Below are 24,375 nucleotides of genomic sequence, written 5' to 3' on the forward strand. Positions count from 1 at the left end.
ACAAAATACTTCAATAGCAATACGTATATGGATGTATATATTCAAATAGTCATTTTATAAAAGAAAATCATATTTTTAACATAAAGTTGTAATAATCAATATAATGATAATAATATAAATATAAATATTTATATTATTATTAATTAGTCATAATATCAATTCCAGTGATATAATAAATATACTTTCTCCAAACTTCACTGGTCTTACAAATATCAATAACTGTAAGAAACTAATATTTGATATTATTTTAATATTCAAATATTAATATACAATAATAATGATTAGATAATAGGTTTACTATAAATCATACTTTTCATATATATATATATATATATGAATCTGTATTCTTGATTTACTTAACAAAATAATAACAATAATAATTAAAATTACTTAATCATAATAATTTCCATATTAATATAAAATCAATTAACTATGTATTTTTATACTTTATTTAATATCTAATATTTTCTAGAAAATTAGACAGCACAACGGCTATAAAGTGGACAATTCCAAAATCAAAACCTGTATAAAAAATATATATAATCCCAGACAGCCAGTAAATTACAGAAAATATTCCATATATCAATAATATATAATTATATACTATAAATACACATAATAACAATTACTCTAATCAATCACAATTAAATCACAATATATAGGTTAAAGAAATTATACCAAAATGATCGGGTTCCACAATAAGTCAAACGATGATTTTCTGAGACTCAAAACGTACTTCGGAACCTCGAACACTAAGTTTCGACCGTCGGTCTACGGTGGATCGCGGTGGCTCGTGGTGGGCCCACCACCCAACTATGGTAGATGTAGGAACAAGTTATTGGGTTTTGAAGCCCACAACACGAGGAGCACGATGGTGGTGACGGATCGGCAAACGGATGCCCGAGGTGGCCGAATCGCAACTTTGAAGTCGCGGGGTGGCCGAACTTAAATCGAGTGGTTGAGGCGTTTAATCGGCGAGTGAGCTCTAGATTCCCGCGTGGGTCGATAGTTCGGAGGCCTCTGAATCCAACGGTCCGGCGCGTGGCTAAAAATGGTGGCCGGAAAGTACTCCTGCGTCGTCGGCAACAGTAATACGCAGAGGAGAGAGAGAGAGAGAGAGAGAGAGAGAGAGAGAGGGAGAGGGAGAGAGAGAGAGGTTTTCTGAGGAGAGAGAGAGAGGGGGCTCGGGTAAAATGAAAGGCTGAAGCCTTTTATTTTATTTTATTTATTTATTTATTTATTTAAAAATTACACTTGGACCCAAAATACTAAAATTCTTTTCAAATAAGCCCTTTAGCCAAACTTTCTTAATTTTATAAAAATCCCCAATTAAAATTATATGACATTTGGGTCCAATACTTGACTACTCAAGTTTCTCTTTCTTTAATCTCATTAAAAACATAAAATCATATTTTAAACACTATTTTTCCATTACTATTTCTTAAATTTGTAAAGTTGTACATTTTATGTATTAAAACTTTGATTTATAATAAATAAATGTATTATGAAAATGTTGGATATTACAATCCTTCCCCCGTTAAAATAATTTCGTCCTCGAAATTTCAAACTAAAATTTGATAATCGGAGACAAGAACTACCATTACAAATAAACAGAACAACATTTCACAGCATAAGATTTTATACACAACACTTACTTTCACCCCGAAAACAAAACTTATTCCTGACTTCTTGTAATCCTTATCATATATAAAAAGGCGAGGATGTGTAAACACCTCACATGAGGACTACAATATAGATAGAAAGGAAATAAGCTATAACAATAGTATAAATTACAATGAATGTATACGAAAATACAAACGAATCCTCATCATCCATACTTTTGAACACAAACCACATAACGTAAGAAGAGAAAATGACCATCATCATGAAAACATCCTTGATCTTCATGTCTTACAGTCAATTTTTTTTTTTTTTTTTTTTTTTTAAGTAGATGCAATTGACTGGTTATACCTTGATAATAGATGCTAAATTGAGCAACAAGTTTGTTCAATAGAAAGTTTTTCGGCATAAAAAAAAAATTGGATAACTAGAAAACAATTATATAGCCGATGAAGATTATTCTTTAAAACCAAGTCTCTGTGAAACCCTTTCGTTGTCAAAACCGACTTCTTGCCCTGAATGAGAAATAGTGAGATAGGCCATTCATTAGGTACCATTTCAGAAAAGCCTGACTCTCATTTTTTTTTCTCTAAGAAAACATTTAAAAATCAAAATTGTTTCCAAATGTATAAAATAATAAAGGGCATATTGATACTATGCTAGAATGCAAATAACCGTGGCCACTCGGAAATTCACACACTTAGCTTAGTATCCCTTCATTGAATAAAACATGGGATAAGTCTTGACTGACCAATCCACCACTTCATCTACGAAAACGAATAATTCTCACATGTCTAATAAGTTAGACATGTCTCATTTCAACACCTATACCAATAATACTCAGTCATCACTTCACACAAGTAATACATTATCTTACTTTCGGGATAAAACAGCTAATATACTATAATTTAATCGCCGAAAGTAATTCACACTACAGAGTAATTCAGTAAATAACATTTATCACCTCGATTCATTCAACAATTTACAAATTGTTTCCATGTTCAAATCAGGATCGCAAAATCAATAGAAGTGATTTCCATGTCGACAACATCTAATAAGTTTGACTTTCATCATCAGAGAGGATAGCGTAACACATTGAACAAGATAAAATCTGTGATATCTATCTTGAAAACAAACAAATTCAAGGATCCAATGACCCAACAGTTCAACACATTTTTCTATAAATAAAATTCATCACATACACACTAAAACACAATCAATCTCAAGCTTTTGAAAACCAAATCATTATTACTTCCGTCCATTACTCAAGCTAAGCAATCCATGGCATCCTCATCATCTCAGCTGAACTTAGACCTAACTTTAGCTTTACCTGAGCCAAATCTTCCCACTATCGAATCTTCACCACAAATTTCTGCACCCCTACCACAGCTAATGGTGTATCCTACGGTACACATCCCAGAACGAAATACTCAATTTCCCAGAGTTTGGCTTCCCAAATTTTATTCTGATACTGGCCTTGTCACGGTGGAGGATTCAGCTATGCTCGATAAAAAGGTGGCCATTAGTATAGGTCAAAGCATACTCACCCCTAAAGACCAAATAATTTTATCCCATAGGTCAGACCTACAAGCTGTAAAAGATTCCTTAGTTCTTACCACTCAGGCGGCAGCATCGGTCTCAAACCTAGGCCAACGGGTTCTTGCAAGAGAACAAGAGGTTGACCACTTGAAAAGGTATATAGAAACACAAAAACAAGAGATGATAACCATTAGAAATGCCAACAAGGCATTGACTCGAGAGAAGGAGAAGTTGGCTAAGGAGAATGGGACTTTAACTACACTTCTTGCTAACTACTCAGTCGATATGAAGGAAAAATTTCAGACACTGCAAACTACTGGGGAGACCCTTAGAGTTGAACAACAAAAGTTGATTGACGAGGTAGAACGTGTCCAAAACCCCAATCCTTAATGTATTATGTATTTTTTTTTTTTTTCTATATATTACTACTGTTTCACTAAAGTCTCTTATTGTGTGTGCTCTCAGCAACAACCTAAAACTTTGCTCTCCAAAACACTAACCTGACATATTAACCCTTAACACACTAACTGGACTGATAGGTCACTTTCAAAGCTTGAGAATATCAATTAACAATCCAAACATCGACATCGATAAATCATCAATTATTTATCACATCAATAATAAAGGCATGCATTCAGATAAATAACAAACTTCAATTTCTCTACCGTGCATGAGAATATTCATTTAATCCAAACTCATACTTATATCATGGAAACTCAATAACACAATGAGTTTCTAATACAATTATACAACATCATTAACATACATTAACTAAAATATGGATAAATTATACTAACCATTAACGTGTGGCTTGTCTTGTGGCGGAACTCAGTAGCATTTCAGATCCCAAAATCTAATAACATAACGAGTATACGACATCTACAAACTCAAAGCTCTGATACCATTTGTAACGTCCCTAAGGTAGGGTACGTCTGCCACATACTCGTAATTCTAGGGTTTACGAGTATGTAAGGCACTTGACCAAAAGAATTAAATAAAATGATACGAAGAAATACAGAAAAATTTAAACTTTTATATAAACTTATTAGAAGAAATTATTACACGTATGAATACTTTAAATTTAAGGCAGCCATATGAAAACTCTAAACCATTATTGCATTGCTACTGAGTCCGTGCTCCACAAGTTGCTCAACAGCTAAAGCCACACCTGGAAAAATGTTGGAAAATAACATAATGAGCTAACGCTCAGTAAGCAAATCTCATGCATACACATACACATGAATGTCGTGAGTTTGTAGTGCACATATACTAATATGCTGACTTATATACTTATGCATTTCATTTATTGCTCATGCACTTTCAAACTTTACTTTTATGCTCTTTCTTTTAGTTTCACATTTTTATGGGCCCAATATCACTTGTGCACACTGTTTGATTCAGCCAATGCCTGCAGGGCTTGTTACACATATCATATAGAATCCCATGGGTTCTCCTCCGGCTAGCCATCATCTCAGCTAGGCTCATCATAACACTCATTTCATCGTTGCCATAGCTGCCATACTTATTACACATATGGAGGAGAAAGACGGAAACATGGCAAACATATCTGAATGGTCAACTCTGACCTAGCCCACACTAGTGGGCAGCCACTATAAGTCTTATAGACTTCCGTCTTCTTTACTGAACTTACTTGATTGCTTCATCGAAACAGTGGCACCCTTTTTAACATCTTATTATCACTTTGCTTAAGCCTTGTGTCATTAAAATGTTTAACTTTACATAAAACTTTTCAAGGCATTTCATAACTTTTTTCATATTCATATGCATGGTCTTATATCACATAATAATGTATCACATAACTGTACATGCCATGCATACATGCTGATGCTGAAATGCCAATGTTCATGTTCATGATTCATGTTGATGGTATTCAATCAAGGCATTGTATCACATCTCATATAACTCGAAACATCTTTAGTCATAATACATGAAGCTTTGGGTTGGTGGCGTTGTTATACCTTAACGTAGAGCTATGGCTCAGGTCTAAGGTTTCCAGCCTAAAAACTTAAACGCTTCATATATCATAACATATAACAAATCATGAACATAGAGTAATCCACATATCCATCAACATAAGAACACATACTTGCACATAATTCATATCATTCTTAACCAAGTAAGACATCTTTCACATATCACAGAATTCATCAATTACATATCACACAACACCCTTATGGTGTTCATATAACCATTCTTCACATACTTATCATATGCATCATCATCATACCATACTTAACTCATCAGATGTACACAATCAATGTAGTCATGCATCTTACACTTAAGCACAAAAGGTGAGATTTACTTACCTTAGGTCCTTAGCTTATTTTAAAACGGCTCACCAAGAGTCAATCAATCAAATCCATACAAATCCTATTCAAGGCACATAATTTATTAAATTCTATCTAATCCGTAAATATACACTATTGATAGTGTATATTAATCATACCAGAAACTATATAAATGATAATAATAATTATAATAATCCCAACAAAAATAATAATTATCGTCTATAATTAAACTTATTTCGATATTAATAACAAAATACTTCAATAGCAATACGTATATGGATGTATATATTCAAATAGTCATTTTATAAAAGAAAATCATATTTTTAACATAAAGTTGTAATAATCAATATAATGATAATAATATAAATATAAATATTTATATTATTATTAATTAGTCATAATATCAATTCCAGTGATATAATAAATATACTTTCTCCAAACTTCACTGGTCTTACAAATATCAATAACTGTAAGAAACTAATATTTGATATTATTTTAATATTCAAATATTAATATACAATAATAATGATTAGATAATAGGTTTACTATAAATCATACTTTTCATATATATATATATATATATATATGAATCTGTATTCTTGATTTACTTAACAAAATAATAACAATAATAATTAAAATTACTTAATCATAATAATTTCCATATTAATATAAAATCAATTAACTATGTATTTTTATACTTTATTTAATATCTAATATTTTCTAGAAAATTAGACAGCACAACGGCTATAAAGTGGACAATTCCAAAATCAAAACCTGTATAAAAAATATATATAATCCCAGACAGCCAGTAAATTACAGAAAATATTCCATATATCAATAATATATAATTATATACTATAAATACACATAATAACAATTACTCTAATCAATCACAATTAAATCACAATATATAGGTTAAAGAAATTATACCAAAATGATCGGGTTCCACAATAAGTCAAACGATGATTTTCTGAGACTCAAAACGTACTTCGGAACCTCGAACACTAAGTTTCGACCGTCGGTCTACGGTGGATCGCGGTGGCTCGTGGTGGGCCCACCACCCAACTATGGTAGATGTAGGAACAAGTTATTGGGTTTTGATGCCCACAACACGAGGAGCACGATGGTGGTGACGGATCGGCAAACGGATGCCCGAGGTGGCCGAATCGCAACTTTGAAGTCGCGGGGTGGCCGAACTTAAATCGAGTGGTTGAGGCGTTTAATCGGCGAGTGAGCTCTAGATTCCCGCGTGGGTCGATAGTTCGGAGGCCTCTGAATCCAACGGTCCGGCGCGTGGCTAAAAATGGTGGCCGGAAAGTACTCCTGCGTCGTCGGCAACAGTAATACGCAGAGGAGAGAGAGAGAGAGAGAGAGAGAGAGAGAGAGAGGGAGAGGGAGAGAGAGAGAGGTTTTCTGAGGAGAGAGAGAGAGGGGGCTCGGGTAAAATGAAAGGCTGAAGCCTTTTATTTTATTTTATTTTATTTTATTTATTTATTTATTTATTTAAAAATTACACTTGGACCCAAAATACTAAAATTCTTTTCAAATAAGCCCTTTAGCCAAACTTTCTTAATTTTATAAAAATCCCCAATTAAAATTATATGACATTTGGGTCCAATACTTGACTACTCAAGTTTCTCTTTCTTTAATCTCATTAAAAACATAAAATCATATTTTAAACACTATTTTTCCATTACTATTTCTTAAATTTGTAAAGTTGTACATTTTATGTATTAAAACTTTGATTTATAATAAATAAATGTATTATGAAAATGTTGGATATTACACCCGATACAAAATATTGCTAAAAAGTCTGAAGGAGCAATCATTTTTACCAGTGCTGACATACAAACATCTCCATTTCTTCACAATCGTCCACTATATGTTGAGGCCAAGGTTAATGGACTAAAACTCAAACGCGCCTTGGTAGATAATGGGGCTTCAGTGAATCTTATGCCAATAGGGATCTACTCTGCCATGAAAATAGTGAAAGGAGGGCTTGTTCCACAAACAATCACACTGACTGGCTTTGCTGCAAAGCCAGTAAAAACAATGGGATATGTTACTGTCGAGCTAGAGGTGGGACCAATAAGAAGTCCCACTCGGTTTCATGTGATAGAAGCAGATACATCATATCATCTCTTACTCGGGAGGCAATGGATTCACACACACAATTGTGTGCCATCAACGTTGCACCAATGTATCAAGGCACATATTCGTGGAAAGGACATTCATATCACGGCTACCAAAGCACCATTCGCTAGGGAGGAAGCTTACATGGCCGAAGCAATGTTCTTTGATGAACTCTCAGAAAATAACATGGAAATGGTAACAAGACCACGAGGGGTGCGCTTACCAAAATGGGAAGAATATGATATGATAAGCGAGCCTCCAACTGTTAAACCCAAGAAAGAAAGAAAGGTAGAAAAGGTCATTTTACCCAACGGAAAAAAGGCGTATCGATTATGACGGTGTGTGGGGTCAGCATCAATACCTGACCCCACCATTGCTGTAGTAGATAAAATTGAGGGTGGCTTGGCCCCATTACATCTTCAAAATGGCATAAGAATGAAGGACGAGTCAACCTCACACAAAGAGCCAAAGTATAAGATCAATAAATTGGAAGAGATTAACTTGGCAGAAAACCCCGAAGAAAAGAAACTTGTGTTCATTTCGGCTGACTTACTTGTGGCAATGCGAGGTGAGTTGATAGAGTTATTATACAGATATCGAGATGTTTTTGCATGGACTTATGAAGATATGCCTGGATTAGATCCTAAATTGGTTACACATAATTTAAGTACCCTACCAGAGACTAGGCCAATAAAACAGACCCCAAGGAATTATAGGCCTGAAATTCAGCTTCAGATCAAGACAGAAATTGAAAAATTACTAAAAGCAGGATTCATTCGTACATGCAAGCATCCAATATGGTTGGCTAACATTGTCCCAGTAAAGAAGAAGAATGGGAAGATAAGAATTTGTGTCGACTATCGGGATCTTAACAGAGCTTGTCCAAAGGATGACTTTCCTTTGCCGAACCTTGATACTCTAATTGACGCTACATCAAACTGTGAGATGTTCTCTTTTATGGATGGGTTTAGTGGGTACAATCAAATTCAAATGGCTCAAGGAGATGCAGAAAAAACAGCCTTTCGAACACCATTTGGAAACTTTTACTACACTGTTATGCCATTTGGTTTGAAAAATGCTGGCGCCACCTATCAAAGAGCGATGACAGCAATATTCCATGATATGATACATGAAAGTATTGAGGTATATGTTGATGACATTGTCGTCAAATCACAGAGCAAGTTCAACCATATTCATGACCTTGAGAAAACATTCCAAAGATGTAGAAAGTACAAACTCAAGATGAATCCCCTCAAATGTGCCTTTGGCGTAAATGCAGGGAAATTTTTGGGATTCGTCGTACATAAGAATGGTATAAGCATTGACGAAGACAAGACCAAAGCTATATTAGCCATAAGGGTACCACAATCATCCAAAGAATTGAAAAGTTTTCTTGGGAAAGTATCATACCTACGACGTTTCATACCAGCTTTATCCGAACTCACAAGCCCGCTCCAAAAATTAATGCAAAAGGGAGTGCCCTTTGGCTGGGGAGAAAAACAGCAAAGCTCATTTGACAAGATAAAAACTGTATTATCGTCCCCTCAGGTTATGATAGCGCCCCTACCAAAAGTTCCACTACTATTATATTTGATTGTTACTGAAACATCTATTGGGACGCTATTAGCACAGGAGGTTGATGGGAAAGAGAAACCTGTGTATTACCTCAGCAGGAGAATGAAAGGGGCCGAGATAAATTATCCGTATGTTGAAAAACAGTGTTTGGCCTTGGTGTACACAGCTCAACGATTGCGACACTACCTGGTAGCACATAAAGTAGTGATAATGACTAAAGCAGACCCCATAAAGTTCATGCTGAATAAACCCATACCTTCTAGTAGAATAGCTCGCTGGATACTAATGCTCAGCGAGTTCGATATCAGCGTCATGTACCCAAGAGCACAAAAAAGTCAAGCCTTGTCTGATTTGCTAACATATTCATCCAATAATGACGAAGATTGGACCCCAAAAGAAATCCCAGGAGGGTTACCCGAAGCTATGGTTTGCGATGACGAAATACAAGAGAAATGGGTAATAACATTTGATGGATCATCAACCTCCAATGGGGGAGGTGCAGGAATAGTATTGACCAACCCAGAAGGTAAGAATCATACTCAGGCATACAAATTGTCTTTTGATTGTACTAATAATGAGGCTGAATATGAGGCACTTATTTTGGGTATGACGGCTGCACTAAACATGGAAGTAAAAAGAGTTGTAATTAAAGGAGACTCTAAGCTCGTCATCCAGCAAGCCAAAGGAGAATTTTCTGTGAAGGAACCATCACTGGCGATATATCGAGCAATGGTCCAAGAATTAGCAAAGAATTTTCAGGAATGTCAGTTTGAACACATGCCTCGAACGCAAAACAGATATGCTGATGCTTTAGCTACCATGGCTTCTAAGGTCGAGGTGTCTGAAACTCAAAATTTGGTATGCAAAATAATCAATCAAAAGTGTTCAGTTATCTTGGCATACAAAAGAGGGTTTGAACTCGAGGAATGGCAGCAACAAATAGTGAATAAACTTACCGAACCAAAAATGACCAGTTTCAAAGAAAGACGACATTTCATTATGATTAAAGATACGCTTTATCACCGATCCGCGGATGGAGTATTGGCAAGATGTTTAAATCAAGAAGAAGCTATTGCACGAATGGAGGAAATTCATGATATTACTTGTGGGATAGAGGGCCCTAAATTATCAAGAAGGCTGCAAAGAGCGGGGTACTATTGGGAAAATATGGAGGAAGATGCTGCAAGTTTGCAAAAAGATTGCCCAAACTGTCAACTCATATTTAATAGCACTGAGGCGATCTTAATCACCGAAATCGATGACTGGAGGAGGCCATACCAAGAGTATTTTCGAGATAAAGTGACTCCTTGTGATAAGAAAGAAAAGGAAAAGTTGCTAAGACATGTAAGCAAGTATTGTTTAAAAGACAACAATGACCTTTATCGTAAAGGATTCAATGGGAAGTTGTTGCGTTGCATTAGCAATGAAGAAGCAGAGGAAGTTATGAAAGAAATCCACCATGAGGATTGCGGTGAACATCAAGGAGGACGAAAGCTGTATGAAGAAGTGGTGCGCATAGGGTACTATTGGCCAACCATGGAGATGGATGCAATGAAGTTTGCAAGAGAATGCCAAAAATGTCAGATTTTCGGGAACAAGATACATGCTCCAGCAATCTCTCTACAATCTGTGACTACTCCTTGGCCATTCCACACTTGGGCCATGGATCTCATAGGACCGATTTCACCTCCTTCTCAAGGAAGAATTTGGATCTTAGCAGCAACAGAATGTTTTACAAAATGGGCGGAAGCAATCCCATTGAAGAAGGCCTCTACAGAAACTGTGGCAACTTTTATTCTAGAACACATTATTTGTCGATTTGGAATACCAAAAAGAATTTTGTCAGATAATGGTACACCTTTTACGGGAAAAGCGACGAAAAATTTATTAGAAGATTATCAAATTTCCCATGGAAAGTCAACTAGGTACTACCCACAAGGGAATGGTATTGCTGAAGCTTTTAACAAGTTACTATTACGAGTTTTGAGTCGTATGGTACATGATAGTCCCGCAATCTGGCATGAATTTGTCCCTCTTGCTCTATGGGCTTATCGCACTTCAAAACGGGGATCAACAGGATTTACACCATTCTCCTTGATATATGGGTCAGAAGCAGTATTACCTGCGGAAATAGCTGTACCTTCCGCCAAGTTAGCCATGGCAGTAGGAATGGATGTGCATCAAGCAAGGCTAGAAGAATTGGAATTGGTGGATGAACGAAGGGAAAAAGCCAAAGATAACCTGCTACAATATCAACGGCGTGTGGCTCGAGCCTATGATAAACTAGTGCGTCCAAGGATATTTCAAAAGGGAGAGCTAGTCCTAAAAGCTACAGATCATGTGATGAGAGGTATGCACGCAACAAAGTTTGTGCCAAATTGGGAAGGGCCCTATGTTATTGAAGAAATTAAAAATAGTGGCTACTGCATTCTCCTAAATCCTAACAGTGGATCGACACTTCCTCCTACAAATATCAAGTATGTGAAAAAATACTTTTCTTAGTACGATACAAAATCTTAACTACAAGCAATAAAATGTGTGATTCACATAACTTTGTTTTTTTTATCACGAACATGTGAAACAAGGTTGCCTTTTTACCAAGTATCCAAATAAAAAAAAAAAAACATACATTCATACTTGTAAAAAGTGTACATACAAGACAAGTAAAATACAAACGTCTATATATATATAGATGCATGTACACATAAATATATGCATAAGAACAATTTTTTTTTTATTTTTATTTTTTTTATTTATTTTTGCTAGCACATATGTATGCATACAAACATGAAACACAAAAAAAAAAAGAAAAAAAAAACTATCAATGGCATTAAACAAAAATAGGTATATATAAAGAGCTATCAATAATTAGTGTGTTTAAAATGAATAGATTGACAAATAAGAGTATACGAAAAAAAACTAGCATGACATCAAGCAGCATATGACCAAGTGCTCGAAAAAGGTCCATGTTCTTGGTATTGTTGCGATAAAATTGCTACTTTGCCATCTAGTTCTTCTACCTCTTTAGACAATTGCTCAATCTTCTTGAGCTTGGCATCACGTGCTTCTCGCACACTAGCAAGTTCCTCAACTATATGGCGACGATCGATGGAAGAACGGACAGCCTCACTATAGGACTCCACAAGCTTGCTCAATATAAGAGGTTTAAAAGGAAGAGATAAGCACGCTACCTCCCATTGCTCTAACATTTGAAAACAATAGACTTCGGAAATTTCATGTTTCATTTGAAGTAACGGCAGTGTGATCAAGGCTAAGGAGATAAAGTGCAATTTTTTAAAGGAAGAGATGTCTTTGAAATGACGCGCGAAATCTTTGTCCAAAGCTGAATAAAGTGAATAAAATTGTGATGCTTGAGGTTCAAGATGGCGTAAGCGAAGAGCATCTGTGCCCATCAATTCCGTTAAAGTAAGACTCTGCCCCGATTCTTCTTCGGTAAGGTCTGCAGTGAGGAGGTTGGTGAAAGAAACTGATGAACATGTCTCTTGAATATTTTGGCCAGCATCAGTCCTTGGTGCTATATTACTTGAAGTAATGGTCTGGAGTTGAGATAAAGGACCAAAAGCTCTAGTAAAATCCGGGAACTCTGTTGACTACGAAAGAGAACAAAGTAGGAAATTTATATGCATTTTAGATATAAATATGTGCAGCATGGATATAAAAAGATTCGTACCATCGATGAAGTATGAAAAGAAGCTGAAAAAAAAAAGTGGTAAACTGTTAGCAAACTCCAAAGGGATAACGTGAATACTTTTCTCATTTGTAAGAAGGAAAAGTCGACATACCAGGCGCCATAACAGTCCCAACTACGTTGATGTCCTCACTGGAGCTACAATGAAGGGTCGGAGTAATACAGGCCATAGTGGCCTACAAGAAAATGGAGAGCAAATAAATATATATATGTCATGACTCAAGAACTGATAAATCAAGAGCACGCACCTGGGTTGTGATGTTATCATTGTCACCACTAATGTGCGGGGGAAGAAGGATCTGTGGCTCATTAAGATTCGATTGAACTCTAGTACTTCTCTCAGTACTTCGACGATCACCCCGAAATGCGTCATTTAAATTCCCTGCCAAGGCTCTTACGACATCAGTCCGTAAAGACCCATTGGCAAAGCCAGAAGAGACATGATAATAGCGAGCATCAAGTCCTGAAGACAATGCTTCCTGAATAGGGACACGTACATCTGTTGCGCCCATAGTATCTCCCTCATCTGGAAGATCTGTCAAACAAAGAAAATTTATATATAAACTGAAGAGCAAACATATATATATATACATATATCGGCGACATCAAGTTAATGAACATGTACCAGATCTAGTAGCTCCTTGAACTTCAGAAGGCCTAATGTCATAAGGGAAAACAGTATTGGATCGATTGATCTCATCTTCACCAGTTGCCTCCTCCAAGTTGTCACGACCTGAAATATTGTGAGCATGTGAGCCAATGCACGAAACAGTGATTAAAATCAATAATGTTACATTATTCAACCAATATACCAAGATCAATGGACGCTGAAGGCACTACTTCTTGAGGGTCCATGGATGATAGACCAATATTCTCGCCAGGAGTAAGCCCTGCAGATTGGATAGGGACATTAGCGTGAATTGAGACATGTTCCGACAAACGATTCTCGAGTTCCTTCAGCCATAAATCAACAAATTTTGAAGATACTCCACCATGCCTTGTTTTACAAGGAAGGCAGAACAAGGTACGAGAGCGTTTTGAAGACTGGAGGTAGTTTAACAGGCATGAATTATTAGCTTTTTCTAAGTCCCCCAATTTTCGATGATGAGGGACATGTTGATCAAAACCAAATTGTCTAGCCACACGATCAGGACGATATGCAGTAAATGACCAAGATGCTGATTTAGCATTATCAAGGAGATATAATATGTGACGAGGTAGACATATAGCAAACCAGAAGCCTATACCTCCAGGGGAAATATCTAAAGATAAACGAACATCTTCCGTCAATGATACCACGCCTCCAGGGTACATGTCCAAAGTGAAATAAATGTCTGTGTTGGTAAGGTATGGACGAAAGGTAAATTCCGAAACATTGTCAATAATGTCACACAATCTTACTGACTTCTTCGGACGAGAACGAGCCCATGACCAAGGACGAGGGTTATCACTATTCAAACACTTACGCGGTGGGGAGAGCTTTGCAAAACGCTCCCAAATAAACATTTGAAGGAAGCATGCATCGACCGTACTAACCATATTTGTACCCTTTGAATTTATTTCAAGAACTAGGGAGTCTAAGTTGTGGTATAACGTTCCTAGGTAGAGAGCACCTAAAGGGATTTGTTGCCCACATGCAAGTTTACAAGCTAGAGGGAGTACATCACTGTGAACTGTCCTAGAATTTTTTGGATGAAAAACATACCTACTTAGCCACAAAGCGATGCCTGCTGCCAACTCTACAAGATCCCTACCATCCTCTTTATGAAAGTGTCTTACCCAGTCAGGAAGGTCAAACTGCTTCTTATTCCTTTTTAGAGATTCAACAGACGCCTTCAAGGACGACATCAGAGATTTCTCTTCATCTGATGATGGGGCAATGGTAGAAGCAGTACCACAGATGGGCAAGAAAAGAAGTGCGTAAACATCTTCCAACGTTATAGAAAACTCTCCCCAGTTCGTTAAAAAAGTATGGGTCGTGGGGCACCAGCGCGATACCAATTGATTTAAGCTAGGGATATCGCGATACACTTCGAGGCCAGAAGATAACCACATGGAAGATAAAATCTTAACTGATTTCAAAACAACATAAAAGCGTGTGGAAATAGAAGCATTCCACTCCTTCCACTTAACAAATAACCCTGTACGGGCTCGATATTCAACGTCTAATTCATCCCTCAAGAAATGACGGTGTAATGGAGTATCATTGTTAGGCATTATGCGATTATTTGTTGAATCTGGATAAAGGTAAACTCCATTTCCTTCGCAGATATGAGGAAACACTTTATTCCGAAGAGATTCGCATGAGGATTCTGAAAGTAACATATTTTCCTCGCTATTATGATAAGAGGAAATTTTCCTTTTGCAACCCATGAAGCTGACAAACACACACAAGAGAAGGCAAATAGAGGAGGTCTTAGCAACAGGATGAAAATATCAAGGGAGCAACATGCACAAATTACACAAATTGAGACAATCTACAGATTGTCCCAAAAAAAAAATATATATATATATAATGGAGAACATATAGGACATTCTCAAGCTTGGATACATACCCAGGTAATAATAATATAAGCAATATTTAAATCTTGCATAACACATGTACATACGAGATACATGACATACAATACTTACATATGGGCACCTATATATAAGTTAGATTTGCCTATACTCATCATGCCAACTATGAAAAATCTCATCATTTAGGTATTGATTGTGTTTCGTTAAATATACATATCGTGCTATTACACATCTAACTATATATATAAACATTATCATTGAAAGCATATATACCTAGCACATATGCTGCATAAAATAAATGTGTGCACTTAAAATAATATAAGTGTATAGGTCATAAAAAAAAATTACAAAATTTCCACATACATGCATATACACAAATGCAACATTTATATATAATGTATATACACATGAGAGTAAATGATACCTGAGTTTTTTTATTTTCTTTAAAATAGAGTGTGGCCCTATGAGAGAAAAGTAAGAACAAGAAGCATGGTGCTTTTGTAAAAAAAAAAAATGCTAAGAAAGTAGATTTATAATAGGGAGGCTAGAATTTCTTTAGGAGCAAGAAAATGTGATATTTTTTTTTGCTTGTATATAAGTATACAACTTATGTAGATATTAAAAAAAAAAATATGCATTTTAGATTTTTTTTTCCATGTGCACAGCCATATGAAATCATATAAATATATATATTATGAATATATATATATTTAAAAAAAAAAAAAAAAGTCACTGTATAAACGTAGTATATATATATGTATATATAAATATATCTAAAAAAAATTAAAATTACGTCCCAACAAAAAAGTAACCGACTCCTATATATATATATATTAAAGCATATAAATATATTAATATGATGAAACATATATGTATTCAAATTAGAGAAAAATACTTACGTATGTTTTGATATTTTAGTTCTCTTAATATAATCAAACTCCACATTTTCCTCTGCGTCAGACTCCTCTCTCTCTCTCTCTATATATATATATTAAAGCAACTAAATCATATATGTATATATATATATATATATTAAAGCATATATGCATATCTAACCAACTGACTCATATATGTATATCTAACTAACTGACTCATATATGCATATATATAGGAAAAAAAAAAAGAAAAAAAAAAGGGTTACGTAACAAACAAACAAACAAAAAACAAAAAAAAATCTACATATTTTGAAACAAATAAAAAAAAAAGTATTAAAATACTCATATTTTGAAAATAATTCATATGTATGGTCCACATACCTATATATATCTGTATACTAAATATATATACTTACGTTGGAATATATTTAAAAAAAAAAAAGAGTTGCAAGCTATATATACATATAGCATGCTCATATATATGCATATATTCACCCAACCTATGAATATATATATATATATAAAAAAAAGGGAGGCATCTTGTTTACACATTATATATTTCTAAAAAAAAAAAAACTATAAATAAAATGCAACCTACCAAATGCATTCCTAAATAAGAAGCAGGCTGCTTATATATGCATAAAAAAAAACACACACACACAATACAGCCAGCCAAATGTCTTGGTTGTATGCTTATGCTACTGACAATATTAATTAATATGGTATTTCAAAATTATTATTAATTGAAAAAAAAATGAGCGAATGAGAAACATAACAACATTGTTATATTATTTGAAAAAAAAAAGGAACTACAGTCCTTGTTACAAGTAGCTAAACACCATTCATCTTGCCAAAACATAAATCCCATTCTTCAAAGCCAAATAGACCAAGTCTATTTCAAAATATGGTACTAAGTACGAGTGGGTTGGATCGATCTAAAAAAAAAAAACAAAGGGAAATAAAAAAAAACAAAGCTAAGAAAAGCTAGGTTCTTCAAGTCTCTCTAACATCCTTAGAGAGAATATCCTGAAGGTCTTCAGAAATACGAGTGCTTCTCCACTTCTCTGCATCTACAAACTTGTTGCGCCAATTAGCAGCATCATTCTGATAGATGGTAACCAAGGAACACAAATACTCCACATGGCCTTTAAAAATAGCCAGCTCTTTCTTGGTAGTCAAAAGTTCAGCCTGCATCTCATATTGAGATTTCATATTAGGGTCATGGCATGAACGTCTTTTTTTTGGAGGAATGGGAATAGTGGCCCCATTAGTTGGTTGATTTTTCCCTGGAGAAGAAGAAGAAGACATAATAAAAAAGAGAGACAAAAGAGGGAAAGAATTTGGAGAAGCACTGTTGTGGGAACGAAAAAAAAAAGATACAAGGATACTGTTATGAGCGTACTACTATATGTAGGTATTTAAAGCATGGAAAAAGTATGCATGGCTGCTAAGTTATGATTACAAATCTATAATCGAGGCGAATAACCTAAGAAAATAGGTGGAGCATGCTTGGGGTACTAGTTTTTCTTTTGTTTAATATATATATATATATATAAATAAATGAACAAAGTCTCAGAGGCACATTATTATTTTATTCATAAATATTAAAAGAGCATAGGCTCATTACAAAGGAGCTTGCTGAAAGATTGTCAGAAGCTTATCATAAGCATAGTACCCATGCAAGGTTATAAACTACGTAGCCATGTGTGCCTCCAAGCAGAACAAAAATTTCAAGGGCGAGGAAGACCAACACCCTGAGAAGACGAAGGAAAATCTAATCCTGACATGGGGATTTCAAACATGTTGTTAATAGGAGAATACTGAGAAGGGCTAGGAGTAACGAGTGAGACAGGATGCTTCACATCAAGGTAATGTCGGAACCATACTTGAACTTCATTCTTCAAAAATTCTACATCCTTATCAAATTGAGAGCGAAGAAGCTCTATCTCCCTATCACGTTCTGCGTGAATGGATCTCAGTTCAGAATCTTTCCTAGAAAGTGTAGCATAAGCTTGGAGAAGCTCAGTTTTTAGAGAAACCATTCGAAAGGACATTTCTTCTAAGCGATCATTGAAATCATCAAGCTGTCGACAATGGTTACGACATTCAGACTCCCTAACACGAGTAGCATCATTAGTGTTTGCTAAAGAACGTTCTAAGGAATGAACACGTCTACGCAAGTCATTGGTGTAAGATAAGGCATTAGGAGGAAGATCCTTCAAGTCATGAGTGAATTCAAGGTTTGAAGGTTGAGAAGGACTACTTCCCGAAGACATGACCACAACAAGAATTGGGAAATGCTTGAAAGATGTGATTCAAGACTAATACAATGTCCTATTTATAGATAAATTTTTTAGGGACATCTAGCAAGGTATAACGTGGTGAGACACTCGACAAACGTAAGCTATCAAGAAGAGTCTTTGCATGTATAAAAATGCTACGAGTATTTTCACACATGCAAGGGGGCTAATGTTGAAGCGTAAAATAATAGACAGGGTTAAAAAGGGAATTGTGCAATAATGAGAATGTCCATGATACATAGCCTTTATTACAAGAATGCCATGAAGGAAGCTTGCAGAAATAGACAAGCTTTGGTAGATAACACGTGTAGCATTTTAACCTTTTCTTGCAAGCTACGTGTTGCATTCTAGCCTTTTCCTGCAAGTTACATTTTAGCTTCTCTAGCAAGCAGCCCTGGCCTATAAAAGGACGGCTAACAGAAGCAATGGGACAGAGAGAAGGGAAGATAGCATCCATACTCATCATTAGCGTGCCTCTCCATAAACTAGCTCTTCTTAGCCTAAGCCAGCTTTTCTCAAGCAGACTAGGTTGATCATCATAACCTACACCACGCCTTCTCACCCTTACACATATAGATATATTTCCAACCCTCGCTCAAGCCTGACTGCAAACTCGATTACCAATATATTTCCAACCTTGCATAACCTAGCTTGCTACAAATTCATATGTGTTGCCAACCTTGCATAATCCAACTTGCTTATATTTCCAACCTTGCATAGCCTAGCTTACTTAAGATCGTATATATTTCTAACCTTGCATAATCTAGCCAGCAAAAATAAATATATATATATATGCATCCTCCAACCTTGCATAACCTAGCTTGTTACAAATTTACTACAGGCTAGCTACATCCAGTAAAATAAACGTCCTAAGATACGAAGAGCAATCTATACCACAAATCTCTCTAAGCTCTTTAAGCGATAAAGATGATGGGCTATGCTCCCTTGTTGTAATCTTCTATTAATAATAAGAAGACAATTCTTGCTACCGTGGATGTAGGCAATAATCACATATATATTGCTGAACCACGTAAATGTGTGTTGTTTTATTTTATTTTTATTTTTATTTATTCATCATGAGCACATATAATCAATAGTTTATTATATTGTTTGCATTATTATTAAATGTTCAGTTAGAACCCCTGAACACACATCACATGTACATGGAAACCATCACTACATACATCTCTAGCCTCTCCTTATCAGCTAAAGCATCAACTCCATAATCCACAAGAACATCCAATGACCCTTCTCTAAAACAATCATAAGCCCAAACTTATTCAACAACTAGTTTTGCGAGGAGAAAATACACACATAATTAAAACAAACAAAAACACAATCCAGATTTTATTGAACACACTGGTAAACGAATCCTCCAAATGTTGATTTGATTGTATAGTGCATAGACGATACCATTACACCCAATCTGCATTCATAGTAGTGCCATTACAGAAAATGGGTAAATAAGCAATAAATATATATATATATATATATGTATACAGAAGAAAGGAATGGAACAAATGAGCTCAAAACTTGTGAACAAGATAGATAGATAGAGATGTACCTGTATCACACTTGATAAACACACGAGATGGGACGTGCTTGACTTTATAGAAATCCTCTCCTCCTTCCTCCATCCTTTCTTTGAATTTCCAAGGCATCCATGATATCTCCATATGTTTGAGTGTAGAAATGCTTCTTAATCCATCTGGAACTCTCCTCAATCCCCTGCATCCCATAATACGCAAATGCCCAAGTCTAGACAATGCACTCTCTTCCACCTTCCACTCTTTTAATCGTTTTAGAAAACTAAGCTCAAGAGATTCAAGTCGATTGAAACCTCCTCAAGTCTCAGACAAAACAATCTTAACTTGATAAGATTTGGGGAGAATTGGTTGACTTGTGGTAATCTTACTATAGGCGAGTCCAGTTTAAGCTTATAAATTTGAGGACAGCTTAAAATCAAAGGAACAATATCTATCTTGACGTCATTATCAAGAGCAGTTACTCTTAATTGTAAAGACAAAAGACGAGTGAATGTGAGAGTTTGGGGATTGTGTAAGAATGAGTCAAAATTTCCATCCACAACAATTGCTAATTTCTTGAGATTCTCCAGCTGTAGCAAATCACTCAGAACAAGATGCTTGGTACCAATACCTACCAATGTCTGTAATAAATTTCTAGACTTAGTTGACCTCAAGAATTCACCAATTCCTACGCCAGTAGAATGATTTAAAAAATATAGATGCCTCAACTGTTCCAACTTGCACATTGAATTTGGTATTTTATCACTATCGGTCCGTACTCTCAAAGTTTGCAGGCATCTCCAATTCCCAAAATAAGAAGGAATCATTTTTATTTGGCTATTAGGCGTAATAAATAGCCTTAGGTGGATAAGATTTCCAATTTCTTTAGGCAACGTGGTGGTATGTTCAAAATCCGGCATGTCATCAATGATCAGAACTCTAAGCATCAGAAAGCGATTGCAGACATGTCTGAATACTCCTTCTTCGAACGCAATGCGTCGCTCATGTACAGAAAGGTACCTAAGAGAGCCATCTATATTTCGAAACATATGAACAAAATCATTATCAGCACTTGCATTATCATAATAAATGACAACTCTTCTTACATTTGTTGCCGGGACAGTAGACACTGATTCAATTGGCTCTTCCACTTTATTCCTCAAATCCATTAAATGTAGAAAGTTTTCATCTCGAGCTTTAGACACGCACAAATCTCGCATGAGATCATGAATGCAAAATGATTTTATCCTTCCTGTTAAACTCGTTTCATTTACCTGAATCATGCTCCTCTCCACCAACTCACTTAAGTAATCATATGCCACATCCTCCATGGTTACCATACAACTTCCTCTTAATGATATAAAACCTTCTGCTATGAGTACAAGGCATAACTCTTTTACTCTTATGGTGGCATCTTCAGCGTAGCGAGACAAGTACAAAAAACAAGGCTTCAAGTGACATGGTAACTCACTGTAACTCAAACCTAACACCCACCAAACACTACGGTATTTTGAGTCTTCATGTTGTTCACCTTGACCTATGCAGCGCACAATGTTTCTTTTCATCTGCTCCCACTCATATATGGTGTGCTTCTTAGACAGAAGCCCAGCGAGCACGATGATGGCTAATGGCAAACCAGCGCACTTTTTAAGCATCTCAACCGCTAGATCTTTCTTCCTTTCATTATCATCCGAGTTTGAATCTATATATCCAGTGAAAATGCACAAAAAGAATTATAATTAAATTGATGGAGCTAACTTGGGGCATGTATAGAGGCTTATATACTGCAAGATTGTCATCACGACAACCATGCATAAATAAAATGGGGTAGTAAGACAAATGAATACTCTCAATTAAGAAAAAAGTTATCACACTAATGCTACCAGTTATTTCTCTATAGATAAAAGGAGGCACTAATATAATCATCGAAATAGGTAGCAACAATATTCCTATCAAACTTTTGGAAAACTAAGCATTTCTCTGTTAAACACACTACCAATATATACAGAGCCTATGTATTACCAAATTCAAAAAGAATATTATGATCATTGAAATAAAAAGAGTGAAATATATTACCCGTTGATTCCATTCCAGCAGAGGAGTACTTGTTCTGAAACAGCTCCCAACTCTCCTTGTCATCGAGCAAATGAGGTTCATGGATGAAACCATGTCGATCCACATGCTCAGCTACATCTTTATTCCGAGTGGTGAGTAAGATCTTGCTATCTGTGTCTCCTTGAGGGAATGCATATTTTAGAAGATCCCAAGTTTTAGTGGTCCATATATCATCAAGGAGCACCAGACATTTCTTCTGTTTCTGAAAGTTGTGAAGCTGCTTGGCTAATTCATCTTTACTTGTGATTCTGATTTCTTCTCTTCTTTCCTTGTTTGTAGAAGTGAAAGCTAATAAAATTCCTTCCAAGACAGCGCGTGTATTACATTGCTGAGATATTGAGGCCCAAGCACAACAATCAAAGTGAGTCCTGACTTGGGGATGTTGATATACCTTTCTTGCAAGAGTGGTCTTCCCCAAACCACCCATCCCATACACAGAGATCACCTTATAAGGCTTATGAGGGTTATTTTGTTCAGTCAAAAGGGCTACCAACTCTTCGATGTCTTTGTCGAATCCAACAACATGGTTGTCTTCAACATGAGAATAAGCTTGCCTCAACTGTCTTCGCTCCTGGACATAACTTGAAGAAGTTTCAGCTGCCTTCTCCATTGATCTCTGTACTCCATATTTTTCTAATTCTGATGTCCAAGTATCAATGTTTGATGAGATCCTCTCAATCTCTGATCCAACTTTATAGACATCAATAATGCTAGCTGACCATTTCAGTACACGTCTGATAGCTCCAACACTCTCGTTATTAGAAGCCACTCTGAAGACGTAAGTTGCAATAACATCCTCCAAGGTGTAAGAATTTTCTCTGATTTGGACAACCAAAAGGCAAACCCTCTCATCACCATTTCTTACAGAAGCATCAGCGTCTTTTAAGAAAGCCCTCATACATTGCAGCTTGATCTTTGCATTCTTGACTTGACCTTTGACTCCATACAAGAACTTGGCTTCATTAATTAGCAGGTCTCCAAGCCTTTCAATCACAAACGAAACAACAGCCTCTTCCAATGCCATAGCTACTTCTTCTTTAGTAAATGAATCGTAAGTAACTCTATTCCAAGCTTTCTAAGTCTAAGAACTACTGATCAGTTGAATATTTCCTCTAATATCTATAGTGGAAAATAGAATTTTATTTTCTCAATTTTTTAGGGCCATACAGGTGGACTTTGACATTTGGACATGTTTTTGAGCAAGTTGTCAATTGTATGCACATGTGGATTTGAATATAATCATTCAAGATATTATTTTTGATTTGAAAGTTAGAGGCTTTTTCTGGGTCCCTCGCAAGACTTAGTTCACCCTGTGGGTCCCACTAATTTGCAAGTGGGTCCCACTGTAGCGGTGATGTTAATCGAGAGAAAAATGTGTGAGTAGGTGGCAGTGAAAAATAAAGGTATTAAGGAAATTGAATGTGTATTTCACTGTATAGTTGAGGATATTATAGTAATTTTGGTAAGAAGTTGTAGTTATTTATGAGATTGGTTACGTAATGGATTGAACGCTACTAAGTAATTGATAATTCAATTTGTGGAATGCTATTATAGTCGAACGAAACAAACATTGATATTTATGAAGTATTATTATATCATTGTGTTTATTAAGTGTTTCAATAGTAATGTTTATTTCTTTCAATGATGGATTAGTAGAGAATATAGTATTATAATATATTAAGTAAATCATTGAATGATCAAGAGTCATTATTTGCATTTTTAAATTTTGCTTGTCATTTTCAATTTTTACTTAAATTAGTAGAAATTAGAGTTATTTAAGAAATTGGCTATGTAATGTGTTGGGCGCTGCTAAGTAATTAATACACGATTTTTCAAAAAACTGTTTTAGTGTAACATATCAAAAACTGATACCTTTGAATTATTTTTATATGAATTTGTTTATTAAGTTTCATTGCTGAAGTTTATTTCTTTGACTAATAAATGAGCTACTTCCGGGAAGTTGCTTATGGTGGGCCACCATACCTATGCTATTGTTACATCAAAGAAGCTGTAAAATGCTTATGGAAAGATGTTTTCTTTTAATGAAAATGTTTATTTGTTGATCATGATTTTTAATACAGAATCTTTAATGGCTTACTTACATGTTTTAGTCCAAATGACTCATTTAGCAAGTCCGATACAAATTTTAAATAC

The 24,375-nt window shown here is 35.5% G+C and overlaps 1 protein-coding gene across 1 annotated transcript in view; it reads right to left on the bottom strand.

The window, feature by feature from the left end:
• Nucleotides 1-23,378, bottom strand: part of LOC133790316 (putative disease resistance protein At1g50180) — a 51,387-nt gene extending 28,009 nt beyond the window's left edge. Inside the window, exon 1 of the mRNA XM_062227919.1 lies at nucleotides 22,183-23,378. Within this exon, the coding sequence (XP_062083903.1) occupies nucleotides 22,183-23,245 (1,063 nt within the window). The 5' untranslated portion in view covers nucleotides 23,246-23,378. The remainder of the gene's footprint in view (nucleotides 1-22,182) is intronic.
• Nucleotides 23,379-24,375: the final 997 nt, after the last annotated feature.

This window comes from Humulus lupulus, chromosome 7 (assembly GCF_963169125.1).
Source record: "Humulus lupulus chromosome 7, drHumLupu1.1, whole genome shotgun sequence".
NCBI classification, from domain to species: Eukaryota; Viridiplantae; Streptophyta; class Magnoliopsida; order Rosales; family Cannabaceae; genus Humulus; species Humulus lupulus.